This window comes from Manduca sexta, chromosome 10, assembly GCF_014839805.1.
Source record: "Manduca sexta isolate Smith_Timp_Sample1 chromosome 10, JHU_Msex_v1.0, whole genome shotgun sequence".
Lineage (NCBI taxonomy): Eukaryota > Metazoa > Arthropoda > Insecta > Lepidoptera > Sphingidae > Manduca > Manduca sexta.
The window spans coordinates 334,159-354,119 of NC_051124.1; the positions used below are offsets into that span (position 1 = coordinate 334,159).

General features: G+C 34.7%; 1 protein-coding gene across 2 annotated transcripts in view; it reads left to right on the forward strand.

Annotated features, from left to right (window-relative positions):
- Positions 1-917: 917 nt before the first annotated feature.
- The window catches only part of LOC115441818, a 44,172-nt gene continuing 25,128 nt past the window's right edge, over positions 918-19,961 (forward strand). The window contains exon 1 of one of the 2 annotated variants that reach the window (XM_030166732.2): positions 918-1,459. In XM_030166732.2, coding sequence (XP_030022592.2) covers positions 1,255-1,459 — 205 coding nt within the window. In that variant the 5' untranslated portion in view covers positions 918-1,254. The remainder of the gene's footprint in view (positions 1,460-19,961) is intronic. The other variant, XM_030166733.2, reaches the window with a different exon arrangement.

The following is a 19,961-nucleotide window of genomic DNA, read 5'->3' on the forward strand; positions in this document are numbered from 1 at the left end:
CTGGGTCATATGTCGAAATAAACAAGTAAAAATAACACATGAAAGTTAATGAGTCAGCATACACGTACGTGATGAATGATGTTAGGTACTATTATTTTTGCAATGTCAAGTACAAAAAGTGGCGGGTTTTTTGTGTGTTGACGTCATACTGCGTGTAACGGTGTCTACAATCTACTCGGTCAACTATGTACGGCATTGCTGTTTAAAACGATAATTTATTTTTACACGCAATCATAAATTGCATCATTCCATTTAACTAATACGGTTTTGGATGGCCTACTGCTAAAGTAGTCAGGTTTGCTATGTAAATAAAAGCTTTAAAAGTAATCTATTTTTTCTTCTGTAAGAAATATTTAAGTTGCGGCTCACGTCAACAATAAAAATCTATTAAATCACTTCTGTTTATGTCCGTATGCAATGGTTGTATTTACATTTGGATAAAACTTGGAAAGCGACATCGCATCTTAAATCGCAGTTGTAGTGGCGTCATCCGGTTCAACGTGTTTTGGGTCACGCCAATGAAAAGTCTAGATTAAAGTGAAAATACATAAGAACTAGGAAATAATGATCCCACTATTCTATTCTACTATAGCAAAGTGGTGCATAATTACGCGCCGCATTTTCATTCTTTCTAATTAAGATTGAATGGAGCGTAAGGCCTAGAAAGCTGATCTTCATTAAGGGCAAACACGAGAAACTATGTTTAAAGTTCATTAAGTAAACGTTTGCATGCGCGTTAAGCTTCGTAGAGCTAATAACGATCGAGGGAACGATTATGTCTCTTACGTAGTATTTGTATTCTCTTTGATTATGTCTATTAAACTGTAGGTACGTACGCATTTTACAGTTTTGCGCTACTAAAGTATTCACATCCTGCAATAGAACACGACATGCAATACCAAATATAAAAGAAAGTGTTCGGAAAGTACCCACAAGGAAAAAAACTACGAATAATAATTTCACAGACGTACGGACAGATACTTGAATCATTGGGTTGATTTGTTTTATTTTCGTGGCCGAGATAATGCGGCGACATGAAGGTAAGGCGAACGCGCGTGAAATGGAACGTAATCGCCAGTTGAAGCTTCGAGACCGCGCATGCGCTGCGATGAAAATGGCCGTTGAAATTACGCGGGAATTGAATAAAAGTTTTATTTCACGTAAATTGAATATACATCAAATAAGAAAATAATTAGTTCTATTGACATTTCCAAACCAAAGATATTTTTATGTTATAATTATGTAATTTGTAAAATGTGCACAAAAGCGGATTGTTTAAGATATGTTGTGATTTTTTTAGTGTTTATAATTTTGTGTGATACTAAAGTTATGAAAAGTGGTAAAACTAAATATAAAAGGAAAATTAACGATGTGCAGCGCGTGTGGCATAATGATGTGGCGGATAAAATACACAAAAATTCGACATCGTTTAACGAAGGGAGAGGATTTTTCTTCCACGGTACGTTAATTCTATAATTTTTTATTAAATTATATCGATCAGCCGCTATTCCGCATAAGATGGTTAGATTTTTAAATTCACCGACAGTTTGCTAACGGTAATTGAATCCTATGCGAAACGAGTCCTATCACTATTCCGGAGACTGCAACCTGACAAAATATGTTTTCCAGTAAAATTTATTGATAATATATTCTACTATTTAAAATCCATTACTCCACTAGGTTTGCAGCCCAAGTGTCTGCAACTTTACCAATTAAAGGAATTATCTAAAACAAAATGCGCTATATCTATTTTGACCTACAAGTAACAGTCACTAATGCTATTATAAATAATTTTAAAGAGTTATAAATACATAGGTACCTAATTACAGAGGACACCACACATGCATAGGTAATAAAAACAAGACAAATCACACCTTTATCCACGAAATGGTAGCCAGATATGCAACCAGGGCAATCCGCCCTCTGTGTTCTGCCCCATGTGCACAAATACTAGACTCCAGGCTGATATTAAGCAGAAAAACTCACTTTGCTCGACCTGGGATTCGAACCCAAGACCTCAAAGCGGTGGTCGTAACGCGCACCTACAGCTAGATACCTCACGGTAGCATAGCTAATACCTACTAAGTAGTTTAATTAAGTTTAATTTTCGATTTAGATTCGTTTCGATTCATTTTACGTATAATTTTTTCTCATTAATTCAGTTCTAAAATTGGTTATTATTATTAATGCTTGTTTCGAAAAAACTCCAGTTGTCGTGGTATCGACTTACCCATTACCTAGTAAAAGGACCTACTTACTTTTTGTGTCAATTGTTTTTTTTAGAACAAGTTCACAATTCAGATCTCGTTCTGGAACCTGTTGGGACGTTTGTCACTTGTTTCTCACTATCCAGTCTCGGTGGTAACTGGTAAGATAGGTGGCATGGTTCGGAGAGTACAAACCTAGCTAGCTCAAGTTCTGGGAGTCGCAGATTCGATTTTCATGCATCGAGATAGGCATTTCCAGCGATGATAATATTAGAAACCTTTGTATTACAAACCTTATAACTGAGAATTTTAAGAATCTACTTAAATAAAATCTGTCTTCGTAAGCTATCGTTTAAAGAATATTTCATATAAATTCAGGGGCGTAGCCACCGTCGTATCAGTGATACGGGGCCCCCGAACTTTGAGACCCCTATTGGCCCATACCTACATTCAACTAAGCAGGCGCCCAAAAGTTCGCACTGCCCTGAAGTGTCCCCCATCCAAAAAGATACAAGCTATGCTACTGTATAAATTGTAAGTAAATCTTTTACAAGTAATCGCACGCAGACAAACTAACATCACAGACAGACAATTAGAATTCAAAGAAGGTATAATGTGCGCTCGTAACACGTATGATAATATGTATACCTCGTTACCTTGCAATATCCTTCAAACTGGATTTTGTCGATATCCCAATCTAGAGCGTTGTTTAATTTAAGCTATAATTAATAAGTACAAAGTAATGTTATAAGATCGTAAAAGACTCATTAATCTCGTCCAGTTTGCGAACTAACGCTACTTAATGTTATATTAATTAGTATACCGAATCTTACGTATCCATAGTAATAAATGCGAAGTGTGTTGGTTAGTTTATCCTACTATAAGGGATCGATATATTTTTATCTAGTTTTAGCTCGCTGCTTCATCTGAGTGATATAATTTTTCCGGGATTAAAGTCTCGCTATATATTTTTTTAAGATGGAATTTACCCTATCCTTTTCTGGGTCTTAAATTATCTCCATACCAAATTTCGTCTTAACCGTTTTGTAGTATTTGCGTTTATCGCGTTTAGAGAGATAGACACGTGGCGGAGCATTTCGTTTTATTTATATTTTATTAATTTATCTTATTTATTAAGTTCAGATAGACACGCCTCGAAATACTTCGTTTTATTATATACTAGCTTTTGCTCGCGGCTTCGCCCGCGTGATGGAGTTTTCCGGGATAAAAGTCCCACTATATATTTTCCCGGGATAATAGCCTATAACCTTCCTAGGGTCTTAAATTATCTGCATACCAAATTTTGCTTTCTTATACCACGTCTTATGTTACGGCCCGTTCCCGTGGGAACGGGGTAAAAAGTATCCTATGTCCGTCTCCTGGTTCTAAGCTACCTCTCCACCAATTTTCAGCCAAATCGGTTCATCCGTTTTTGAGTTATAAATAGTGTAACTAACACCACTTTCTTTTATATATATAGATTATATTTTTATTTATAAAACTTGATTAATGTGTAAGAACGTGCCTATTGTTTAAATCCAGAAAAAAACATATGGTTCATTTTTATATGTGGATTTCTTAGACAGGTTCACGCGAACGAAGCCGCAAGCAAACCTTGTTTTAAATATTGTATTTGTGATACCAAATATTTCTTAGAAATAAATCATAAAACATATCGACAGCTATTTGCAAGTGCAATAACCTACTGATGAGATTACGGGCTGAGATGGATTTTAATAATAGATATATATAGTAGTAAATATGTTTGTTGGTTATGCTATACAGGGGCGGATCTAGAATTTGTGGGGCCCTGGGCTGAAATTACTTAGGGGCCTATCTAAGTACTCAACTAATAGCCATGTCAAAAACTGTTTCTAGAATAATATATTATTATTATATATTCTTTATTGCACAAAAAAACATAAATATTGAAATAAAAACTAAAAACTATTTAAACGGATTTTATCGCGGTGTGCTAAAAACTATTTAAACGGATTTTATCGCGGTACTAAAAACTATTTAAACGGATTTTATCGCGGTACTAAAAACTATTTAAACGGATTTTATCGCGGTCTACTAAAAACTATTTAAACGGATTTTATCGCGGTACTAAAAACTATTTAAACGGATTTTATCGCGGTTTACTAAAAACTATTTAAACGGATTTTATCGCGGTTTACTAAAAACTATTTAAACGGATTTTATCGCGGTTTACTAAAAACTATTTAAACGGATTTTATCGCGGTGATTTTTTTTCAAACTGAGGTTTATATAGAAGACACACATATAAAAGAAAGTAATTTTTCTGTGCCATTGATTTCGGATAAAAATTGTGGCTTCCATTGTGTACACCAACTGCTAAGTCGGATGACAACCTACGATGTGTATCAGCTGATATCTCCGCTACTTTCTAAGTTATATTTTTGTAAAATATGAAAAAGACTCATGAATATATGTATAAAATAACCTAATAGTTTCCATAAATAATATTCATTTTTTATACCTTAAAAAAATAATGAAAATCAGCACGAAAACATCCTTTTACACGTATTTACCCCCTTAACTCAATTCATAGAAGTATGCAATTTTTCATCAATGTTTTTTTATGACATTATTACGTAAAAATATCGTCCGTAAACCGACTTTACAGACAACCATTTTTTAAATTCAAATTAACGCCTATTGTCCTAGCGGGGTCTGGGGGCCCCTTGTAACCTCGGGGCCCTGGGCTGCAGCCCATGCAGCCCTTAGGTAGATCCGGCCCTGATGCTATATAGTATGATAGAAATTCTAACCCTTCGTGGGATATATTTTTGCCTAATACATATATTAAGCTATGTGAAATCAAACAGTGGTTATGACTGTGACGTACCTTGCCATAGAGGGGCAATATATAAAATAAAAAAAAAATTGAAGACTCTTCACAGCAGTGTGGTTTTTCGGCGCCTAAGGGCCCCTAAAGCTGGGATTCCTGTACCACTGATACGGCTGATAAGGTGGTACCTATTGTGACAAGTACTATTTGTGTAATTATAATTACTATTTTATAATTAACATTTAATAGTCATAATAGTCTAGTTGGGACTTGGAATTAGACCGGTCTTCCGTGATGGAGATTCAATCGGTCAAAATCTAAGACTTTTCGAAGTTATGTGTGTATTATTTATATTTTTATTTTTCGATATAACCTTTATGATTAAATTCCAAAGACACTTGTTTTTTAACATCAGACTAGCGAGCCGCAACTTACTTTATTTCATTGGATTCTCTTTATATCAATAAACCTCATATTCCCGTTGCTTGGCAGTTTCCCAGTTTGTACCGTAATCCTACTACGGTAGTCGGACCTATAATAATAATAGTCACTAGAATAGAATATATTATGAACCCTATTAGCCAGTTAATTAAGAAGTCCCAGGGTCAATTTATGCAAAATTTCCACCCAAATTACTTTTCAATGCTAACAACTTTTTTAATATGTTTGTCCAACTATTAGGCCCTTGTATTGCCTATGTTTATTAGGGCCTTTGTTTTAGTTACCCCGTGTACAGCAAAGTTAATTTAGAGACTGGTAGGTCGGCTTTTGTATCGTTTATTATAAGGATATTTGTGGTAACATTTTGTATTTATATTGTACGACATATTGAAATAAAACGAGTTACGGATTTTATCGCGGTTTTTTATGTTATAATTATCTCCTGACGCGGCTTTTTGAAGACTTTGCAGCCTTGGAGGTCACGGGGTGGACTGAGGTATAGGTTGTCTGAAAAATTAAGGTTACAATATCTGCTTACATTTTATAATTTTTTTTTGGAGTGGAGGGAAAAATTATAATAAATAATCACGATGCAATCTGAAAACCAGCTTTATTTCGATGTCTAACATTTGCGTAAACATAAGTAATCATTATTGTATTGTGGATGTTCATGGCTGCTTCGTTCTAAAAGTAAACATAAGTCACCGAGTATAAAGTATATACTTCAAAAGATTATCGAGAACAAAATTTACGTAGTTAAGATAGAGAATTTTTTGATGTATTTACCTGTATTATATTATAAAAGGAAAACACTTTGAACTATCAATGTCGGTTTTATCTTGAAACAATTTAGTTAAAAATCCCGTTAGTTTTAACTTACAATATCTTTCATAAAAGTCGAATAAAAATGAATTGATTAATAAAATAATTCAACACAAGGCTCATGGTGTTCATCTTGTTTGTAAGGTAATATACCAATGATGGTCCGAATCGGAACATACAAGTAAACAGGTATGTATAGTCCTTTGCATCGGTTACCGGTTTCGCGACATTTAAGTAGGGCTTATGTCTTGTCAATACCATATTGGTAAATTTAGTTCAAATTATCCATTGATACTCTATTGAGTTAAAGTATAATGAATGTCCGCGCGCCGTGGAAAGTTATGATTTGTTCTGCCCACTACGGAATGTGGAATGTAATTGAACGCACTTTCGTTTGATAATTTGTCGTAACAGTCATTGTTTATTACGATCTGTTTAACCGTCTGTAAATATTAAAAGTGAACGAAGTATTGGTTTTATAAAATTCTTCATTATATTTCTTAAGCATTACTCATAGTTGTAAAAAAATTGTTACTGAATCGTTAGCGAATTGTATGAAATAATCTACACTTATATGACCATTACGAGTTTGAATCGCGTGCAATGAAGTCTTTTTTCTATTTTCTTATCAAGACATAGCTGGACACTTATTTATTGTTGGTTACATTGGCTAGTGGTCACCAGCTATGCCAATACAAATATAATGTTTTTTTATCTCTTTTTTATTTCTTCTTTCCAGCCAGCCCGAGCTGGCTTCTTTGTTCACTTTATAGTACCTATTTCATTCATTTTGTGTCCAATATAAAATGTCTTTAGTTAAGTAAGAAACTTTATTTAAATAATAACTAAATATTCTCAGGTACCTTGACTTATCATAAGTGCAACTATGATCGCCTACGTCATGAATAAATCGTATTTTTTCAAATGCGATCCAGACGTGAGGTCGGATATTTCGATAGCGTTCAGAATGGTCTAAATCTGATTTAATAAGACGTGAACCTGCTCATCTTAGGCTGTGACTGGACGAGCCACAATGACGGGTTTCTTACTATTTATATACAGTCTGGAACAAATTAACCCACCGGTATGACTGGTCTTTGCGAAGATGTTATTGTCTTGTTTCTCCAATTTCTAAATCTCACACTTTAGATTACTCGGTCTAGAAATGAAACTCAAAAAACGTATTTAGACTAATATAATAAGTATTAAAATTGTAGTATCATTTTTATTTTTTATCATTTGTAAGTTGAAACCTGCCCTTCAATATTTATAGATTAATATCTAAGGTTCCAACAGATTTTCCTTTTGATTATTGTTAGTTCAATACTCGGTATCATCGTATCGAGGTTTCGAGAACCCCATTGTAATTTCACTTTATACGAAATTATACGAATAAAGTACGCACGAAACCGATGGGCTGTACAATAAACATGGTTACAGTTATGGAGAGGACACGTGAATCCATGTTTTTATACTTTATTGCAGCGAAATGACAGGGAAAGTGTGTAATTTGTGTTTCGTATTACTGTTTGGAGAAATGCACGTATCTTATGGGGTATAATCAAAATAATTGTAAAGTATTAAACAATTACAATTAGTAGCCAAAAGTAAGTAGTTTGAGATTAATTGAAGATCTACTAGGATCAGATAGTCAATGTGCTTTAGCTAGGCTAGGTTTGTTTTGTATTCATCCGGGAACAGTTAACTGCGAGGTGTTCTGTTCTAACAACGGATTTTGTTTCAAATTTTCCGACATTATATAAGTTTTTTTTAAACAGTGACATTTAAGAGAGTTACTCGCGCGTTGTGACAATTATGTCGGCCTATAACATCGACAGTCGTCCTAGTTCCCGGCACAAGAATAGAATTGCTCAATTATCTCTGCACGATCTGACCCGGTCACCGGAAAAAGTCTATTTCCAATTCAGTCTTAGCTCTTTAGAATATTATAAAATATTGATAAAACCCGAACACTTAATACTACTTTAGTTGTAGATAAGTTATTTTCGATATACAGCAAATTGCAATTAAGTTTGAAATCATTTTAAGTAATAGAAGCACATTCAATTTGTTTTTTTGAACTGGTAGCTCATTTAGTCTTTTGTGACCAATTTAATACATGTAGTGGATTCCCACTGGTTAAAATTCGATCGCAACCCATATATTTTATTGTAAGGAATGCTTCTTCATATGAACTTTATACATGAAAAATAGTAGACTGCTCCGCGCAATATGCTTTAGAAGGGGTATATTTTCTTGATATAATAATATAAACTGTCGAAGTTTACTTATCAGTAAACAAAAACAGCACTTTAGCACTTGCACAATATTCCTAACAAAAACACGATTTATACTTTACAACAGCAAACAAGGAGAATGACCATATCAGAGTCTTTTGTGCGGCGGATTTCCCGGGGAGTTGACAGGTAGACGCAAAGCGGTCTCCGGCCATCGCTTACCCCCTCCCCCCCGATTTCCTGGCTTTATCAACGTACATTTACGCCTCTAACGTTATCCAAAGAGTCTTTATAACCTCCTTTGTGTCTGATACTTGCAAAGCGTTGTTTGTGTTGAGTTTAAATATTAAGTTGGACATTGTATTTTTATGTTGCTGATGAAACAAGATGTTGAATTTATTGCAATGCTCGAGGTTGTCTTAAGGTGTGGCAACTGCATTAGTACGAAGTATTATTGTTTTCGGCAGTTTGACACTAGGTTAGCAACTAGCAACCTATTTGTTACGTTAGTCATAAATACCGGACAAGTGTGATTGGACTTGCGAACGAGAATTCCGTACAAACTTATAGGTAAGGTATATAAGTACGTACGGTTTTGAGATTTTTCCCAAAATCATGATTCTGGATCAACGAGAAGTACATTAAATATTTGATTCTTTTGTAACAGCAAAGTATACGACTTAAACGTTCATATCTTTTAATCGCGTGGATTTACAAGTTTGAGTTTTTCACAGTTGTATTTTATATAAATTTCAAATTGATACATCTATATTCTTGAGGAAAAGGGTCTTGAGAGACGAACAGACCGGCAACAAACTGAGCCTGTTGCGTTACGGAATCCTAACACACATTGTTTGTCTATTTTCGGATCTTATAATCCTAATTAGATTTATCTTTAAATTCTTGAATTGTTCCTTGAAAATATCCGATGTCCCTAAAGAGTTCAAAGTGCGCAATAGAGCTTTGTCTGTGATATTGTGCCGGAAATTGATTCAGTAGAAAGTGCATCTTAGCTGATACGGATTCACTCAACTCAATATATACCAGCGATGGAGAGCTGTTGGCACAAATATCAAAATGACGTCAAAAATTTTGTTTTGGAAGTCGCGAAGGGCCATATTGTGCTTGTTACCGAATATCGTGGTAAAATTTGTGACAAAATATATTATTCTTGTTTGTGTAGGACAACTCCGTAAAACTAAGTAACATTTGTGAATTAGGTAGACACCTAGTGCATAAATAATTTAATAAAACTTATTATTATGGCAGTTAATTGTTATTTGTTAGTACTTATTATTTATCAGTAATTGTAATAATTGACATTCTTTATACATTTTCTCCAAAATGTTCAGCATCTCTGCATTATATTAAGGAGAGTCTGGAAATCAGCTGCAAACTTTTAAGTCAAAGAAAATCTATTGTGCTGTAAATTATATATTTTCTGATTTTGTTAAAAAACGACCTTCCAAAGCATCTCTATAACCCTATGACAAGCAAAAGACAATATTATAATATAGAAACAGATTCTCACTTTCGCCGCGACCGCCCAATTCACTGCCTTTTATATTGCTTTCAAATCTCTTATTCGATTCCCACAAATCGTCTTTATTCAGTTAGATCACCTTAGTTCTAAGGGTGCAGTATGCAACATGTGTTAATGCTCTATTCTTTACAAATTTTGTAAACTAAAATGCGTAGAATACTCGTCTAATATTAATGTAGCGTGAATGACAAATTAGATTATATCAAACAGTTTCACTTTTGTTAGTACATGACTTTTCTTTGTTATTCACCGTGACTAAAACGCGCGGTTACAATGCGTGAACGCTTATTACGTGTTGAACCGATAGCGAGGAAAGGTGTAAGTCATACTTCTGAGCAGCGATACACTGAGACGATACGCAGCGAGCATATGTTGAGGATTTCCATGTTATTTATTTATGTACTCTTTATTGTACCAAACAGAAAAAATGAAAGAAAGAAAAAAGACAAAAAGCACATGTACAAATGGCGGTCTTATCGCTCTAGGCAATGTCTTCCAGACAACCATGGGATGGATATAAAAACGAGAAATAGAAAAAGAGGGTAGTGCTGTGGATTATACTATATTAATAAATAAAAAAACAAATAATTGATAAACAATACATACATAATTACACATATAATATACACCTTCATAATACACACATACAAAAAAATTTAAGTATGTTAGGCTAGGTTAAAACTTTATCAAATAAAATGGTGGCTATGGTGTATTATTTTTTTTATAGTCAGTTTGTATGAGATCAATTTCTGCCACTAGTATACATCTAACGCATGATCGGTTTATGGTCTATAGATATGACAGGATAAACGCCACGATTGCCTTAAGTAGCAACATCTGCTGCTTTACTGCTAATCTTGTAATAACATATACCAATGAATGATGAATCAATCAGTCCGCCTATCGCCGTCTACTGTTGAACATAAGCCTACAAGTGAGCTCCATCATCTCAGTCTTTTGTAGCCCGCATATATTTGCTACTTGTAGCCTTATTTAAATTTATACTTATATATAAAGCTGAAGACTTTGTTTATTTGTTTGAGCGTGTTAATCTTAGGTACTACTGAACCGAGTTTTTTGCCACTAATAGGAAGCTACATTAGTCGCGCTACTTATAGACTAGGTACATTTTATCCAGAGAAAATATAAAATAGGACTTTATCCCGGAAAACTAGCATTTAATAAATATGACCGGTAAAGAACTTCTATTATCATACAAAGTACATCATTCATTGCATTATACCGGTGTAATTACAGATCCCATGGAATTACGAGAATATTAATTGACACACCTACGTAAGGTTGTTATGCTATACTGTGATTTGTATCCACGCTTTATAGAGATTTGGGTCAACTTTTTATATACGAACCTCGAAAAGAATAAGTAAAAGTACTTATCAAAATAAAAGTAAAAGGTCTGGACATAAATCTTTAAAAACCTCCGCCAGTATTGCCTCCCCGTGGGCGTGGAGTCCAGCTACGTCTGAGACGCAAATTTCGCCAACGGTATCTTTACCCGACTGCACGAAGAAAGGAGGATAATGAGTTCATTTAGCACTCGACGTAGCCTGGATTAATAGTTGTTTTATGAATTGCTTCCTTTTGTTTCTTTGGAAGTGATATAGATCAGAAGATGTAACAAACATTTTAAATATAGTACGGATTCTGGTCATTTAAATACAGTACAACAATTCAGTGATAAGTTAAAGTCAGAACGTGATGAAAACAGATTATATAATTTTTCGTAATTAAAAGTCTTAGAACCTCGCCATTTTACTAAAGAGTATAACTACGAACAATTTGCTTGCATATATCGCGAAACGCGGAATCATGACAAGTGTACAACGGGGTGAGCGAGTAGGAACCTGTCTCAATAATAACGCGGTAGGAATGCCGCTCCAACCTCGTAACCGCAGATGGGACGCGCTGAGTCACGTGGCATGGTAGCAAGAGATGAGCGATGCGGGCAGCGTGATAGAGGACTGGTTTAGTCTATCATGATTAGACAGAATCTGATTTTAAATCGCAGTTCGATATCGATTCTCTAGAATTATACCCTTTTTCATGATTGAATGATAACTTTTATTAAAATTTGAGGTCTAACCAATAAGCTTGCATTGGTTCAAACTCGTCAAATAAAAGAGAATTTAATTATGAGATAAAGGAAGGTTATTCCGTTGCATGACCTTTTCTAATTGCAAGCATGATTCCATTTAATTTGATCTATTCTGCGGACTTCTTTCAGATTATTTATTATTCGTTTTTAATATTAATCTACATATTTAAATTTACGAAATCCAAGATTTGAATCTAAAATGAAAGAATATTTTTTGATTGTTAATATTTATTTATATTATACACTTTTGTTATTCTAAATAATTTTCTCATCGCTACCGCCTTACCACAACTTCAATCTCCTCGAACAATTGCATTACAATTGTAACGTAATAAACCGCTGTCGCTCTCGTTGCGTGCGCGCCGCCTCATCGTAAAGATGTCTTTGCGTTTATGAGTTTTCCTGATTATTGAGAAAGTTAATGGAATAAACAGACTCGTCTGTGTAGTTAGGTACACGTTAATAGTGGATTTTAATCCTAGATTACATTAGACTTAAGGTTCTAATTCATTTTACTATATGACTAATTTAGTTGCGGACTAAAAACTAACATTCTCGGAGGCTTGAGCTTTAATAGGGGTTGTTAGAATGTGTTGATCGTGGCCCACAAGTCGCAGTGGTAGTATTATGGGCGGGATAGTCCCTAGACTTGGCGAATCAAGTTATGAATATATGGAAAGAACTTGTTTTTACACAAAACAGGTTACAATCAAGATTACATATTAAACAAGTTATTGCAAATAAGTTTCTTAAATATTAAAGAATACTATTTTATAGGTGATTCAAATAAATGTATTCCTTAAGGTTGATAATTTGGTTTCCTTAAGTGAAAGTTAAAATGACTGCAGTTTTATTCCAATGTATGTAAGAGATAGACTACAAATCACATATAAATACAAATAGCTTTCAATTAACGTGAATGTAGATACATTATCCGTCTAGTGCGTCGACTCTAGGACACTACCATGCCGGACATTGAATCTAGGACAAAGGGACACCGTGCCATCTGAGAGTTATAAAACTTGTTTCCGATGAGAACAAGGAAAATGTTTAACGTTTTCAATGACTTTTGTAAGTGAGTAGGAGGAAATGTTTTTTCCAGTAGGTATAGTCAGGGACAAATGATAGAGTCTGATTGTGGCGGATGGCAGTAGTTAATCTAGGAAGATAAATAGTTCAACGTGCAGTTTGCATGGTATAAGTAAAATATCAAGTTTAATTGTCCACGTAAAAAATAAAGTGATAAGTGGCAAACATGTGAGTGTAACCAAAAAAGAACAAGTCACGTATTATCGCGTTTCGATAGTGCATATAATTTAATGTTTATGAATACTGCTTGTTTAAAGTCATATTATGTGTTTAAAAACAATTTCGTTTCTTCGTTTAATAAGATTATCGTTTTAAACATTTTATAAATTGTTATACTGGGAATGAATGAAAAGATTAATGAAGGTGGAAGCGCAAGAAGTATGCCAGAATCGTGCAAAGTGTATGTATGTATGTATGTATGTAGTGTAGTATGTATGTATGTATGTATATAGTACTGGGTTATGACAAGCGTTTATCGTTTGTCGCTATTGTTACTATACAACAAAATTTATTAATTTATTTGGATTTCTAAAATGTTAAACATTAGCAAGATTCTGAAAAATGTTACCCTCCCACAAATTCGGAAAGTAGTCTTCACCAGAAAACAACGTCAAGTAACTCTGGTCTTGCTCTTTTCAAAATCAGTTCAATGTATCAATTAGATACAGTAAATAATAAAAAAACATGACATAAGCTCGTAGTTTTACAAGTGATAGATATTTACGCGCCTAGTACACTTATCATATCTTTTGTTGACTTGGTAAACTAAGTAGTTTCTATTCATGCCCCGGTTCACGTAAGTTTTTCAAAAAATAGCTAATAATCATAATAACTAAAGATAATGTAGCTTTTGATTTAGTTCGCCAAATATTGATGTGATACTTATTACAAATATACAAAATTAATTTCCGAAAAACCAGTGTGGTGCTCACGGCTCACTTGTCGCTTATTTTCGTATAATCCCAAAGCAGTCAGGCGGTTAATGACATTAATTATTATATTATATATCGATGCTTTAGGAAATTAATTATAGGGTTCGATTAGAAAATTAATTAACGATACCTATGTATATTGTATGAAGTGTAATTTAGGAGCATTGGAGGTATATGTATTTATTATATTTTGTCAAATATTATTTGTATACACTATGGTTAGTTCTCGGCCTGCAAATGTCTCCAGTTTGATAAAAGTGGGGTTGAGTGACGGCTTACCGTGGTATTTCATATGATCCGTTATCGAACCACATCCCCACTTACTAATTTTCTTTACCACTTGTAACATATTTATCATTCATGTTGCAGTTGTGATAGGTAGGCTTATGGCTATATCGGGGTTAAATTCTAATTGCATTTCTTTTAATTTATTGTCTGTGTTATTATTATTGGACAAAAGTCTTCTTTAATTCGTCATTATGGGATTTGAGGCCTTTATTTACCACTCTCTAATGCGTCCACTCCATATTTATTGTCAATCTCATAATGCTTAGTAATGGGTAATTTGTTTGATTCTAGGAATAAACCGGGCGAACACACTGTTCTGTTGCTTTGCAGAAATAGACAATCAATAGTATTTACTCAAATAGACTCTCGCATACGAAAAACCTAGTTATGAGATAAACTAAAAATCCAAACGGCTGAAAAGTGCTAACACGAAACCACAGCGGATATAAAATATGGAACAGTCTGAACATAGTTGAGAGGCTTGCAATCTCATATCCTGCGGGCTAGCGGCGTGTCACGTTCCACTTGAGAACTTCCTGCAGTCGACAACGCGGTTGGATTTTATTTTATGTCACATTTCGGTTTCTTGAAGATGCTATTTCTGCCGCCAAACTTTGGACAAGCGTTGTTGAGTTTCAGTTTGGGAGAGGCTGTAATTATAGTGAATTATGATATCCAACCGTCGCCGCGTCGTTGGTTTTGTAGTAGTAGCTACAGGCTGTAACAGTAGACCAGAAGGTCTTGGGCTCGAGCAACACTTTTGTGAGTTTTTATATCATGTTTTGATCACAGAGTAGATTAACGTCCAGCAGGCATTTAAAAATTGCCAATAAGTTTCTTCAATATGTTTAAGAAATAATGCAGCACCAAAGCCACTTTTAAGTGGCATAGGAACAGATAGAAGATGCCAGAAACATATCCACTATTAATTTTGTTTTTGTCATCAAACCTTTACAGCCTTTATCTATATTTGTAATAAGCATACCATACAACTTGTATTAATTGTTTTAGGATCAATGCATACACAAACAAGCAGTAATAGTGTAAAACATTTGCAAAATAATAGCGGTTGCTTCTTCCCTAAAGACAGCGGTGTTCTCAAAGACTAATCACATCACTGTCGTAGCCCGAGAGCGTGCCGACTTCATAATTATATAACACATTAGTTTAGTGGGCAAATATTTGGGTATTAGGATAGAGTGTGCATGTATGAGAGGTGATAAAACGATGGTTCTTTATCTAGCAGAAGCTGGAAGACGAGTATATGAGTTTTTGATGAGAGGGCTCCTTGAGATCTTTTTTCAAATGCCTAATCTCGTGAACACCCCTGTATCTGTACCTTTAAGGATAGTGTTTAATAAACAGAAAAGCCGACATTTCAAAAATGTAATCGTACTCAGTAAAGCTTTTACATTAATAGAAAATTGATCTTTATGTTCATCGCTGGTTCGTTATTCAATGCGATGTGACATTGATCCTTCCCATTATTTTTACCCCCTACGTCTTAGAATTTCGTGAAGCATAATTATAAATAAAAATTAAAGGTATATTTTTTGCATCCCTACCTTCGTGGGGAAGTAAGTATGAATAAATAAAAGTATTAGATTTTTTCAACGAGAATTAATAAAGCAAATTCGTGGACTCGAAAATCGTAGAGGGCCCTTGATTATCCTAAGAGTGGGTGTTACGAACCGCCCTAGATGCTTCAGGATTCGCAACGATCTTACGGAAAAAATGTCCAATTTTTTCAAGCAATGAATACATAACATGAATCTTTTTATAAAATAGTCAATAGAATCAGACCTAGCACCTACAGTATTATGCTTCAGACGATTAGAAATAATTTGGCTACGTTTTTCTTAAAATTAAAAAACAATGAATACACACACAAATTTATTGAATACAAATACTTCGACAGTGGTCATAAGTGCTCTAATATTGAATATAGATCTTTCCCGACAGTTCCTTCCACATCTGCTTGGCTGTCGCAATTCTATACTATCGCAATGGCTGCCCCAATTTTTCTATTGTTACAAAGCCAAGAGAACGCAGATCACATCGCCTCCAGCTGTATCAGATCGCGATTAAGAACGCATTAGTTCGCAGTCGCATTTGTTATTACAATCACGCGCGAGGATCTTTCTTCGTTTTCTTTAGTTGTTGAGCAAACGAGCTGTTATGTTACCTAATGGTAGTAAGATGATTATAGGCCGTGATCATATGCTCATTTGATCTTTGTGAGGAGAGAGGTTGAGGAATTTTGGAAATCTGCTTTATCCGATTCTTTTCTAAGTTCGGCCAACATATTTGATCAAAAACGGTGCCAGGTTGGTTTTATGACCGACCGCCTAGTGGGATCAATCGTAACAAATAAATCCAGTCCTACATAAATTGTATTTGAAAATATTCTGTAAAATCTTAGTCAACTTCGAATTCAGATCAAAGTTCCCCGATCCACATAGTCTCGCAGTATTATTAAACTGACGCGTTTCAATTTTTTTTTTTAATTTAAGCTATCTTCTGTGAGGTCACATTACAGTCTTCTCGCATTTGTAAGCACGTATTAATAAAAACCCTGTTATTAATCTTATACTACCATGTTCTCTGGAAACAATATCAAAGCCTATTTTAGTATTTCTAATTACTTAAGCTAAAATTCCTTTGTTAGTTGTGTTGTTTGTCTGGCTAGAATGCTTTGGCGGGGTCAAAGCTGCATTATTTGTATTACACCGAATAGAGCTTTCATGCAAAGCTTGTAAGCACCTGTATGACGCGTTTGTGAAGGCTTAATGCGTAGGCTTCATTTTATGACTTGTTCGTATCAAAAGCTTTAGTTTTGTAGGATATAGTGCCGTTACATAGACATAGTATAGCGTTTCGTCTCCCACGGAGTATCAAGCACAAAGTAACTTCAAAAATATCTCCTCAAATAAAAGAGAATTTTAAAACAATCCGCTCGAATTTAATTGTACAAAGTCCGTAACATTAAATACATTAAGAATACTGAGACGGTAATTTTCAAAACTGTCTCTGATTAAATTACTTCATCGCTTAAAACGTTTCGAAGAAAAAGAGAAATCCAATTGTGCTCCGATCTGGTTAGCGTTGTTATAATAATTTCATTTGTTTAAGTGCTTTGTTAATGAAGTTAAATAAGCGATTTATCTTCTTTGAAGATTGCCGTCTGCGGTACATCAACGTGCATGGCTCCAAATTGAGTTTCTGTAAAGTAGACTTAAGCTTGAAGTCCGCACTAGACCAGCATGGTGGAGTAAACCTTGTTGGTAGTAGAGGAAGTCAGTTTGCAGCATTGGGGTAGTATATTTTAAAAATCTGATATTATTAACTTCAGTCAGTGGTAGGTATTTTATGCAAGGGAAGGTACAACCGTTGGTTGTATTTGCAGCTAAGCAATTTTAAAGCACCCTTATTTCTATTTATATCACGTTGAGTGAAATTACTGGTAATTAAAATTAAACTAATTTTCGGATTCTATCGCGGTTTTTTGTATTTTATTTTTCTCCCGACGTTTCGAAGACTTTGAAACCTTCATGGTCACGGGGGACTGAGGTGTTGCATAACATAAGAAATCATTACTGGTAATTACCTTATTATTATTATTAGAAACAAAATTACTCTCAGTTCCATATACGACTTGTAAAAATAATTGGGAGCCCTGGCAGCTGATTATAGTTTACCAGCAGGCGATGCATTTATCATCACGCGAGTGATTTGCTCGTTTCGTCAGTCCATAGAATAAATATTTTGTGTAAACTGCTCTCATTCTTACGCATTTTAATTGTCAGATTCCTTTGGAGATATAGTTTATGGTATTTACAATCATATGCTTTTGCAAATATTGCTATATAAAAGCATAGGTTATATCCAATAATCACAATATACGACGACATCCAAACAAATAGGTTTATTTCTCAGAAGCAATGTCGTAAATCGATTGCTGTAAGTTATGCATAGGTTCTCGAAAGCTCCATCGAATATGGATGACTTATGGTGTACTGGGCCCTTATTCTGTAAGTTAGTGTAAACGCGTAACGCGGCCGTGTCATGTTATCTTCGAGAAATGTGCGTGGAATGGTATTCTGTAAGCCAAATTTCTATAGTCCTAAACATGATGCGTTGTGTTACGTGCTTATTACGCACTGTTAAAATAACGTGCGGGATAGAGAATAAGGCCCCTGCGCGCCAAATAAAATTTATAAAATGTTGGCAGACATGCGTAGTAGATAGATATATATGAAGGATTCGGTATTGCGATGATATTACGCAGTGGAATTTTGTGTCGTTCATATAATTAAAAGACTGCAAAAAGGTTCATAATTTTTTACTACGTGATCAGATTTTAATAATATAATAATATTTTAATAATGTCCGCTCTTTCTTCAGTTCTTCTTATATAGAATCGGAACAACATCCTACTGCAAATATGTATAGCCGGGAAATAAATTTCTATAGACCGAAACTACACGTTTACCCCACAGGTATGCAGTGGTCCAACCAAAGCACTTAGTTTTCGCCATTTATGTTCCCTCCCAAGATATGTTATGGAACGAGCGTATCGCCACATCGCGCACTTTTTTCAGACTCCGGGTTATTATTGATAAAAAATCCCAATATTACTACCCGACCCGGATTTGAATTGGACCTTAAAGCGCGCCGTAACACGCACTGACACCTAGTAATTAGTGTAGGTAGATAATATTTGCGGACGAGTCGCTATCAGACTACTGACCCGCTCTCGTATAAAAGTTATATCTGGCCAGACCTGCCTACAGCGTTATTGGTTTTTGGCGCAATGGGTGAAGTTAACAACTTTTTGCGGTATACAGAGAAGTTAATCAAATATCCAGATAGAACCAGGCTGCCGTTCAGTAATCTCGGAATGGAACCTCGTCGAGCTTTTTTTTTGCTTCAGTAACGAACCGGATTTGCAATTTTATCGAGCTAGCTTATAATTTAGAGGAGAAGGGAGGGTCAAAATCTTATTGATTTTACGGCAGAGCGAAAAAATGTAGGCTCTGATACTCCCCCCTAATTTATTACTGATACGTTGAAGTTATACACTGGAACATACGTATTAGATGGATCTCTGTGAATGTCGCTAATAATATGTATAGTTTCCTCTCATCACCTCGCATTCAATTTCGATGCGGGTCAGCTCAACAAATTTTACCAGTATATTGTAAAATAATGTCAATTAATTGGGGATTAAGATTCGAACCAATAGTATCTTCTTGTAGTGTAAATATAGTAAGTTTCATATCCACAAGCCCACTAACAAGATGATGAATTCTCTACAATTATGCCATCCACTCTCAATCATACACTATGTACATTTTTAACCGCCTTCAGAAAAAGAAGCGGGTCCCCAATTCGATGTGTTTTTGATGATCGTTACCTCAGAACTCATTAATTTATTGACCGATTTGGAAAAATATTTGAAAGAATGTATT